This window comes from Cavia porcellus, unplaced genomic scaffold (genome assembly GCF_034190915.1).
Source record: "Cavia porcellus strain 051 isolate PalLab524CR breed Dunkin Hartley unplaced genomic scaffold, mCavPor4.1 scaffold_19, whole genome shotgun sequence".
Classification (NCBI taxonomy): Eukaryota; Metazoa; Chordata; class Mammalia; order Rodentia; family Caviidae; genus Cavia; species Cavia porcellus.
In genome coordinates, this window is record NW_026947502.1 from 30,222,680 (window position 1) to 30,233,196 (window position 10,517).

Sequence of the window (10,517 nt, forward strand, 5' to 3'; positions counted from 1 at the left end):
AGGCTGGCTCTTAAGGACGACCACATGGCATGGAGCCAGTGCCTGGCATGCTGAGCATTATACAACAGTCCACCAGTCCCAGAAAGCAGGTCTGGGCCAAAGCAAACACAAGCAACCCAAAAAAAGCAGAGATGGCAGGTGACTTGGAGGACAGACCAGGAGCTGGCTCCTTGCCCTCTGGCCATGAAGCCACAGCTGGCCTCAGGTGGGACTAGCACTGGTGAGGCAGCACAGGCCAAGAGACCCAGGTTCCCAGCAAGCTTCTGTAGGAGGACAAATAGAAATGGGAAAACGAAGGTAGAAGGCAACTAAAGAGAAAGGAGACTGCACCTACAAGAGCCTGTGATGTGGCCATGCTGCCAAGCTAGAAGCCTCTCTGCCCCAGGAGAGCTGGTACTCACTAAATCAGTCCCAGGGCTTGGGTGGGAATGGTAAATACAAATCCATCGGAGAAGAAAAATATCCTTGGTTTTATTATGTATAGACTCGATTCAAATAAAGTACCCACTCTAAAAACAGCAAGTTCTGGCTTTCCGTGAGCCCCCAAAATAATATAAATTGGAAGGCTGGGATGTAGGTCAGTAATAGAGGTGCTCACCTAACATATACAAAGCCCTGAGTCCAATCTCAAGTACTCAAAAAATTTAAAAAAAGGAAAAAATATAAATTGATGTCTTAAAGCTAGGCATGGTGGCACACACCTGTATCTCAGCTAAGGCAAGAGGATCCCTGCAAATTCAACTAGCGCCTCAAACACAGTTCCTCCTCCAAGGGACGTGAGTGTGTGTAACCTGATCCCACAGGATCAGCCAGCATCATCTGAAGTCTTACACCCTAGCTGAAGCTTCTTTGGTCCAGGAGGAGGCCTCAGGCCCGAGTCATTCAACCTCCATCTTATTCTTCTGCAAAGAATCAAGGAAGGCTTGCCACTCCTCTGGGTAAAAACGCTTGTAGACGTTGATCTTATTCCGAATCTGTTTTGGGGTGTCTTGATAGTAATTCTTCTCATCCCGGGCCATGGCCTAAGAAAGGAGAAACAGATTCAAGGAGGGACAGACAGGCAGAGGTTCAAATCCTAGCTCTGTGTGACTTGGACAAATCACTTCCTATCACTGATAGCCAGATTCCTAAACCTCAAAAACCAGACCTTAGGGGGCTGGGGATTTAGCTCAGCAGCATAAGCGCCTGCCTTGCAAGCAGGGAGTCGTGAGTTCGATCCCCAGTACTGATTAATAAATAAATAAATAAATAAAATCCACAGTGTATGTAGAACCCTTTTGCACGGAGGAGCTGGGAAAATGAGTACAAGTGCCCTTAGGAATCAGGCACACCCAAGAAGCCAGTAGGCTGGGCAGGAGCTGAAGTAGATAAGGAGCTCATGCTTCATGTGTAGCCAATGACTCCCACCTGGGAACAGAGGTCCAGGATAGCTACATCTTTCAATGTTTAAAAACAGCCAAACATATGAATTTTCTGGGAACTCTCTTACAAACAAAACAGCAACTAGGCCAAGTTTTTTTTTTATGACATATGTGTCAAATGGGATATGAACCATAGGCTACTCCATCTACCCCAGCTGTCAGCATTCTGTTTGTATCAAATCCCTGTGAAGGGATTTATTTCCTAAAATCTCTTCCTTCCTTTCTACTCAGTCTCAGGAGACACATACTGGGCAACTAGATCAGAGCGTGAATGGGCCAGCACTGCTTCCTAACCAGCCTAACCACCATACCTTGTAGTCTTCCCCATAGTTCTCCACCATGTGGTGCACGTACTCGATGAGGTCTCGGGACAAGGTATTCCCTTTCTTTTCTGGGAGGCTGGCCTCAGCTTCCAGGTCTGGGGTAAGGAAAGACAGGAGATGGGATGAGGCTTTGATTCTGCTGTTTGAGCTGTCTGTACACCCTTCACCCAATCCCATGCAGTAAGAATTGCTATATAGGGGCTGGGGATTTAGCTCAGCAGCATAAGCGCCTGCCTTGCAAGCAGGCAGTCGTGAGTTCGATTCCTGGTACCGATAAAAAGGAAAAAGACAAAAAAAAAAAAAAAAAAAAAAAGAATTGCTATATAAACCCATTCTCAAACTCACTGCCAGAACCAACTTCTTCAGCTTCTGGGATACCACACTCTGCCTCCTATAACGCAATTACCTAGTGTGGCAACTTCCTGAAAAGTATGCCACTCCTATCCAGACCTTGGATGGGTTTAAAAAGAAGGCACCAATCTATTTACCTATATCTCTACTTGGTACCAGGTCTGTGGATACAGAAGTCAAGATATACTATCTGTCCAGATATCAGGACTTTCTGGCTTTAAAATCTCAGGGACTATATAAAACAAAAAATAGAAAAATCTGAATAAATAGAAACTAGAGCTGTAGATGTGGGTGTGGTGGTACAGGTCTGTAATCCCAGCACTCAGGAGGTAGTAGGCTCACTGTCAGTTTGAAGCCACCTCTACTATATAGTGAGTTCAAGGTCAGCCTAAACCACACAGCTAGACTGTCTCAAAAAAAAAATCTAAAACTGCAGGAACTAGGGCCTGAACCTGGGACCAGATTCCACATGAAGGGAAAAATCTAACCAAGATATGGAACAATCTCTGCTTTACTTTTAAAACAGAACCAGGTGTGGTAGCACTCAGGAGGCTGAGGCAGGAGGCTTGCTGTTGGGAGCTGAGCTGTTGAAGCTGGAGACTAATGCATGTGTGGGGCTGAAATAAGTCCAGCCCAGAAAAAGCAGAGAAACCAAAACAAACTATGTAAACAAGTTGTTCCAGCACTGAGAAGGTAAGGAGCCCAGGCCTGCCAGGCAAACAAGTTGCTAGGCAATGGAGTTGAAATCCAGTCTTCTTTGGAGGGTATAAATAAATGTGCTGCACGGGTTGAGCAGTTCCTTTCCTCCCATCAGGAAACTAAGGGCTCTACCTGACCCCAGCTTTGTCTTTTATTTTTCTCATCCTCGGGCGGTCCTTAACCTCAAGAACCTCAGGAGCTGCGCTGGGTTGTGGCACCTTGCCACAAAGTAAGGCCAACCTGGGCTACACAGTGAGTTCAAAGCCAGCCTAAAATGCATAGTGAGACAAAAAAAGTAGGCTGGGAGTGTAGCTCAATGGAGAGTATACTTGCTTAGGCTTTGCAAGACCCTGATTCTCAGCACTACCACCACCAAAATCAAAGGCAAAAACTCATTTCTCATTTACGGTACAGAATAAGAGCTTCCTCACAGAAATTGCAGTTATATGTGATCTAAGAAGTTAGGTGTTAATATTGCTTATAGTCAAAATAACATGTGACAAGGCTGTTATTGATACAGATGAGGGGGCAAATGGAGAGTTGTTTAATGAGTATAGGTTAAAATTTGCAAGTGAGAGTTCTAGACATCTTTATTTATTTTTGTTTTTCGTTTTCTATCTTTGCTCAGTGGTATAAGCGCCTGCCTGGCAAGCGTGAGGTCATAAATTCGATCCCCGGTACCAAAACCAAAAAATTCTAAATTTACTATGTACTCTGGGCTGGCCTTGAATTTGCAGCAATCTGCTTCTCAAATCCTGGGATTCTAAATGTGTACCACCATGCCTGGCTCATAGTGCTAGACATCTGCTGCATAATGTGAAAATACTTAACACTATTGAATTTTATATCCATTTAAAAACAAATTAAGATGGTAAATTCTATGTAATTTTTTTAGCAATGTAAGGTTTTTGAAATAAAAAACAATGCCAAGCACAGTGGCACATGCCTATCATCTCAGCACTCAGGAGGCTGAGGCAAGAACATTACTTCTAGGCCAGCCCAGACCACATACTGGAGACCTTATTTCCGAAAAGTAAAACAAGGCCAAGGCCCGGCAACGTAGAACACATCTGTAATGCCAGCACTTGGGAAACAGAGGCAAGAAGACTGCTGGGAGTGTGTGGCCAGCCTAGCCTACACAGTGAGTTCAAGGCCAATTTGAACTACATAGTGAGAACCTGTCTTGAAGAAAACAAACAAAAAAATAAATAAATAAAAATTAAATTTTCTTTAATTACATTCCTATACAATAATTATTCTTCTTTTCTAATGAATTTGCAGTCAATTTTTTTTTTCTGGTACCAAGCCGTAGTAATTCTTATGAGAACCACAATATCAACTAAAGACACAAACACAAAGATTTCCCTAAAAAATGTCAGGCCATTCAGATCCATTTACCTTTAGGAAAGCTGTTAAAAAATCCCTAACGAGCTGGGAGTATAGTTGGGTGGCTATGTGCTTAGCATGTGTGAGGCCCCATGTTCAGGTCCCAGCTTGGAAAAAATAAATAAGCCACTAAGATAATAAAGTAAAATCCATGATAGATAAAGAAGACTAAAGAATTCCAGAGTAGTCTGGAAGTGCAAGGTCTTGAGTTCGATCCCTAGTATCAAAAAAAAAAAAAAAGAATTCCACAGTATTTCTGCTTTCCTGCAGGACTTTTTAAAAGATTTTTTCTTCTTGGGCTGGGGATTTAGCTCAGCAGCATAAGCGCCTGCCTTGCAAGCAGGCAGTCGTGAGTTCAATCCCTGGTACCGATAAAAAAATTTTTTTTTGTTCTTGTTTTGCTTTGTTGTTGTTTTTTTTCAGGATGGGGTGTGTGGGGGGGTAACCAGCTATGAACTCAGGAAGGGCTTCAAGCTTGCCAGGCAGGTACTATGCTACTGAGCTAAATCCCCAGCCCTCTTTGTTGCATTTTTGAGAGAGGGTTTCTCTCTGTATTCAGGAAGTCCTTGTACTCACCATGTAGCAGAGGCTGGCCTCGAACTTGTCATGGATCCTCCTGCCCCAGCCTCCCAGTGCTGAGATTACACTACATCTGGTGCCTGCAGGGTTTACTCTCCTTGTTTAATATTCAGTCTCCATAACCTTAATATACATGAAAGTGATCTATCATTGGACTATGAGATGGGAAAATCTCAAACTCAGTCCGTCTTTAAATATATGAGAAGCCAAACACATGCTTAAACACTCTATAGTTTTTTTCTATCTTTTTAAGCATTTGACTACATCCTCCCTGAGTATCTCTGATCTTAGTTCACACAATTAAATTTATTCAGTACTAAACTGAAAATGTCAGAGACTGGGACAAAGTAATAACTCCATCAACCCTGGATCAGCTCCCTTCTCTCTGAACTTTGGTCTCGCCAGCTATAAAATGAAGACATTCAAGGGTCCTTTCCAGGTCAGATACCATAGTGACCCAGAGGAATATGGTCTGCACCCACCATTTAGTACATAGGGCTTCCGTACAAGCTCCTTGGGCCTCTCTTCCACGTCCACCTCCATGGCTTTCACCTGCAGAGAACAGAGCCTGTGAGCAGTAGACAAGGAAGCAGCTTTGATCAGGGAAATCTGACCTGGATCACAGAAAGATCCTACCCATCCCATTATAACCATATTACCCATAAAAATCCCTGCTCACGATCAAACAGAAGTAAGTAACAAGAAAAACCAATGCACTGGTCTTCAAAATCCACAGTTCTCAAAAGAAACACAAGTAAGGCACTTTTCTTTTCATGACTATTAAATAACGCTCCTTGCCTTCTTTACTTGGTTGTGTGACTGAAACAATGCCATGAAAGTGCTTTATAATTTACAGTGAGGGGGAAATGTTAGATATGGGGAAGGCCTATCTAAAAGTGCTTAACTATAGCTTTAATTTTGTTTAAGAAACAATGCTATTTTCCTCTGGCACAAAGGAAAAAAGACAAAGATGCCTAAAGGTAATAGGGCCTACTCATGGGTTAACTACTGAGTTGACAAAAACACAAGGAGATTACATTAGAAGAAAGAGGCACAGACAACAATGAGCTAAGTAAATATATCACATAGCACCATCATGTACCTACAAATTCTAAAAATTAAAGGAAGATTGTTATTGGATAAGAGGAATGTTAATTCTGAAAGTTTAAATTAAGTGTGGCCTGGGCCCGGATACAGCTCAGTGACATAAGCACCTGCCTGACAAGGTCAAGGTCCTGAGTTTGATTCCCTGAAACCCAAAAACTTAAAAAAGAGAATCAAGGGGCTGGGGATTTAGCTCAGCGGCATAAGCACCTGTCTTGCAAGCAGGCGGTCGTGAGTTCGATCCCCAGTACCAACAAAAATGAAAAAAAAAAAAAAAAAAAGAGAGAATCAAGAACCAGTAGCCTCCATGTTTAAAAAAAAAAAGAGTGGCCTGAGAAACACTTACCAAAGGCTGACTGGGAGAGATGCAGGAAATTGTAAAGATCTCAAGCTCTGGGAGGGTCTTTATTAGGAAGATCACGGACAGCTAAGTTTACAGTCTGGAAAATACCACTGAGATGCAAAGGAAGTTTCTGAGGAAAAATATTTTGTGTTGGAAGAAGGAAGCTGCAGCCCGAGTCTAAATGTGAGCTGCACAGGGAGCCGGGGGGAGGAGGGGGATGATTAAGGGCCTCCAGAGCACGGTCGGTGCAGGCAGAGGGGTTGGCAGTGGACAGAGGCTGCAATCCCAGGAAGGACGTGAAACACACCGAGGGGAAGGAAGGAAGGAAGGCGCGGCGAGGAAAGGGAAAGGAGAAAAGGAGGTTAATAAAGAGGGAAGGAAAGGTGGGAAGGCGGCAAGAGCCACAATCCCGCCTTGTTAGTACCTTTCTCTTACGGACGGGAACCGCCTTGTTGGGATCCATGGCCAGACCCATCTCCGCCAGGTTCTGCCGTACAGATTTGGTGTGATCCCACGCATGTCGGATATGGGAGCTACGGGCAAAGAGAAAGAAAGATCCGTGTTCTGTCATCTCGTGGGCCGTCGCGGCCGAGGCCCCCAGCCTCCCGTACGCCGGCCCCCTCACCACTGGATCCGCGGCGCTGCCTTCCGACGAGCATTCCGGTTCAGGCGCTTTCGGTTGATGTTATAACCGAATTTCTGCCTCCGAGTCTTGCCCTTGGCCTTTGGCATCACGCTAACCGACTCACCAAGAGTTCACCCAGAGACTGTCACTCTGAGGACCTCGTGTTAACAGACTGCTTCCGGCGGGTGCGCGAAGGGGTTTACAAGCTTTCTGGGAAATGTAGTTTTTTCTGCAACGGGTCTGCAAGTTAACGCAACTCCCAGAATGCAACGAGTACTTGCGTTTGCAGATTACGCTCCGCATAGTTAGTTGCCCTGCCCCTTTTATGACCTCATCAGGAGGAGGGGTTTAGTGTCCAGACTTTCTCCTGTGTTTCCCTGGACATGGCAACTCCCGGCCCTGTGACTCCGGAGGCACCTTTTAAACCGTCGCAGCCTCCGGTCATTGAAGGCTTTAACCCCAGTGTCCACATCCACCAAGAAGGCTTCAAGGAAAAATTCCTTCGCAAGACTCGCGAGAACCCAATGGTACCCATAGGTAAGTGGGGTGCTGTAGGAACTGTAAACTCACGGGAAAGTGATGTTGCGGGGAATGCAATAGGGCAGGACCTAAAACGCCGGGCGGGGGGGGGGTATTGAAAGAGTGTGGACCAGAGTCTTGGGGAAGGGGCGGGATGGTGAGATGGGAAAGGCTCCACAGTTTGGGTTTAGGGGCTTGATAGAGGTGCCGGTATGGGCGGACTCTGGAGCGAAAAGGACTCCCCGTACCAATTTTCCGCTTAGTAGAGCGAAAAGGACTCCCCGTACCAATTCTCCGCTTAGGGTCTGGGAACGGATGCCAAATCCCGAACAGACGTGCGGAGCCTGACCTACGCACCCACTGTTTTGTCCCCCTGTCCCCAGGCTGCCTGGGCACTGCGGCCGCCCTCACCTACGGCCTCTACTGCTTCCACCAAGGCCATAGCCAGCGCTCCCAGTTCATGATGCGCACCCGAATTGCCGCTCAGGGCTTCACGGTCGCAGCCATCTTGCTGGGTTTAGCTGCATCTGCTATGAAGTCTCGATCCTGAGCTCACTGCCGGGGCATAGCAGCTCTGCGGTGATCATCCCAAAACCCAGGACTACCAGCTGTGCCAAGAGACTTACTCCCTCCTCTGCCAGGCTTCTGTGTTTGTGTAACTGAGATTTTTTTCGGAAATACAGATTCGTTTCAGTTTAGGCGTTACAAATACTTCTGTTTGTGGCGCACCTCCTCCACTCCCTACACAATAAAATGTAATTCATTTAGACTTCTGTGACACCTTTCTCAGCCACACATCCCATGGTCAAAATCATGAGTTTTGGCATTTGGTTTTATCAGACAACAGACTGTAGCCTGGAGTAGGCCTTGGAAATCATGTAGTCTGAGATGAGTGTGATGGCGCAACCTTTGATCCCAACACTGGGAAGCTGAGGCAAGAGGATCCTAAATTGTAGCCAGCCTGGGCAACTTACTGAGAGGCTGTCTCAAAGAAAAAAAAAAAAACTGGATAGAATTCAGTGCAGGAGTCCTGGGTTCAATCACAGTACCAAAACAACAACAACAAAATCATATAGTGCAGTGGTTCTCAAACTTTTCAGGTAACACTCACTTAGGGCACTTGTTAAAAGTAGAGATTCCTAGGCACCTTGCCTTAAGATTCTAACTCAAGCCAGATGTGGTGGCACACACCTGTAATCCCAGCACTTAGGAGGCTGAGGCAGGAGATTGCCTCAATTTGAGGCCAGCCTGAGCTGTACACAGACCTTGTTTCAAAAAGAAGGGGGACCACTTTTTCAGTGGGCCACTCCAGTGATGGTGGAGGTGGGATGTGAGGAACCTAGCCAGCAGTCTTCAAACTTTCAGTGGCCCTTAGATGAGACTTGCCTTCTACTTTCTCTTCACCCCACCCTTGCCTCTTGAGACCTTAGGGCTCTACTGATCTAGACTAGTAATGGCCCACCTTTTGGAGCTTTCATTGATAACAAACAGCTGCCTGCAGCAAGTGTGCCATAGGTTTGCCACCACTGATCTAGACCATCCCAGCTTTTGACACATGAAGTCTCAATGAGTATTTTTTTTTTTTGTCTTTTTCGTTTTTATCGGTAGGAGGGATCGAACTCACGACTGCCTGCTTGCAAAGCAGGCGCTTATGCTGCTGAGCTAAATCCCCAGCCCCCTCAATGAGTATTTTTAGTCTGCAATAAATTCTAAAGTATTGATTTGGAGACCTAGACTACACCCATGTTGACTCCATCTTCAACATCACCTTCAAGATGGCAAAGGAAAAAGACAATGTAGAAAATATACCTCCTCTTCGTCCTCTGACACAGTCTAGATCTCCAGGTGAAATAGTTTATGATAAAGACCATCGAGGTTTCTTGCCTCCACCACTGTCTCTGAGCTCTGAGAGAGATTGCAAATGTAGAGCAGTGCGTTGTAGTAATCCTTGGCCTCAAGACACAAGGAAAGGATTTGTGTTGTGAGGACAGTGATACTTTTAAACATGATGTCCACTATGCATGTGATGTTTCTGTGTCTCCCAAAAATAATAGGTTAAAGTTCCAATTCCCAATTCTTTAGGATATGACCTTATTTGGCCATAGGGACTTTACAGAATAAAATGAAAGCATTAGGGTAGACTTTAATGTGACTGGTGTCCTTATAAGAAGGGAAAATTTGGACACAAAGACATGCATAGGGGGCAGACAATGTAACAGTGGCCACATGAGAATTGAGGCAAAACAAGCAGTGCACCTGCAAGCTGAGAAATGCCTAAGGCCACCAACAGCCAGGAAAGAGCCACCAAACAGATTCTTCTCTAGTGCCTTCAGAGAAAATGGCCCTGATAGCACCGATTGTGGACTTGTAAGCTCCAGAACTATGACACAATAAATTTCCATTGTCAACCAGTTTATAGTACATTGTTATAGTGACCCTAAAAAGCTTATATTGCTAGCAATTAAACTCTGCAGGTCATGTTGGCTTGAACATCCTTATAGCCTCTGTTAAAGAGGCAGAAGGAAACTAAAAAAGGAAAAGATGAGCTGGGTGTGGTGGTGCACACCTGTGATCCCAACACTCAGGAGTCTGAGGTAGGAGGATCACTCTGAGTTCAAGGACAGCATGGGCTACACAATGAGTTCAAAGCCAGTGTGAGTTACCAAGCAAGACCTTGTCTCAAAAAATAAAGGAGAAGGTGTGGTTACTGAGTATTTATCCCAATTCCACAAAAGGGCACAGCTGAAGAGAAGGCAAAACCCACAGAACTCCGCCCTTCCATTTCCAGAATGTCCTGGGCAAATGTGAGGAAGCAGACCTGGCAGAAGATAGCTTAAGCCATCAGCCTGTCATTCAGGCTTAGAAGCCACCACTATGGACCATTGTTTTGCCTCTTCCCTTGCTCTCTTCCTTCTGGGAGCATTGGTGCCCTTGACCCTACCCCACAGGTTCCAGGGTCAGTAAGGATCAAGGTTGCAAAAGCATCCTGTGAGAGGTGGTCTTTCCTCCAGGGCATGGAAGCAGCCAACACAGGAGGGAGTTGCCATTTCTGGCTGGGAGCTCCTGGGTTACCTGGGGAACACCCTCGTCTTCTCACAAGGCTATGAAATTGGGAAGTTTCTAAGCACAAACAGCCCTGACACCAGTTATGGCTTCCAGAGAAATAA

The 10,517-nt window shown here is 45.5% G+C and overlaps 2 protein-coding genes across 2 annotated transcripts; one reads left to right on the forward strand and one right to left on the reverse strand.

Annotated features, from left to right (window-relative positions):
- Positions 1-446: 446 nt before the first annotated feature.
- On the reverse strand, positions 447-7,036 carry Nop16 (NOP16 nucleolar protein). Its single transcript, XM_003473229.5, has 5 exons — positions 6,832-7,036; positions 6,631-6,739; positions 5,242-5,311; positions 1,733-1,839; positions 447-1,022 (listed from the first exon to the last, which is right to left on the reverse strand). Exons 1-5 carry the CDS (start codon positions 6,936-6,938, stop codon positions 879-881), a joined length of 537 nt encoding a protein of 178 aa, XP_003473277.1. The 5' UTR covers positions 6,939-7,036; the 3' UTR covers positions 447-878.
- Positions 7,037-7,154: 118 nt separating this feature from the next.
- Positions 7,155-8,119, forward strand: Higd2a (HIG1 hypoxia inducible domain family member 2A). Its single transcript, XM_003473230.5, has 2 exons — positions 7,155-7,368; positions 7,734-8,119. Exons 1-2 carry the CDS (start codon positions 7,215-7,217, stop codon positions 7,898-7,900), a joined length of 321 nt encoding a protein of 106 aa, XP_003473278.1. The 5' UTR covers positions 7,155-7,214; the 3' UTR covers positions 7,901-8,119.
- Positions 8,120-10,517: the final 2,398 nt, after the last annotated feature.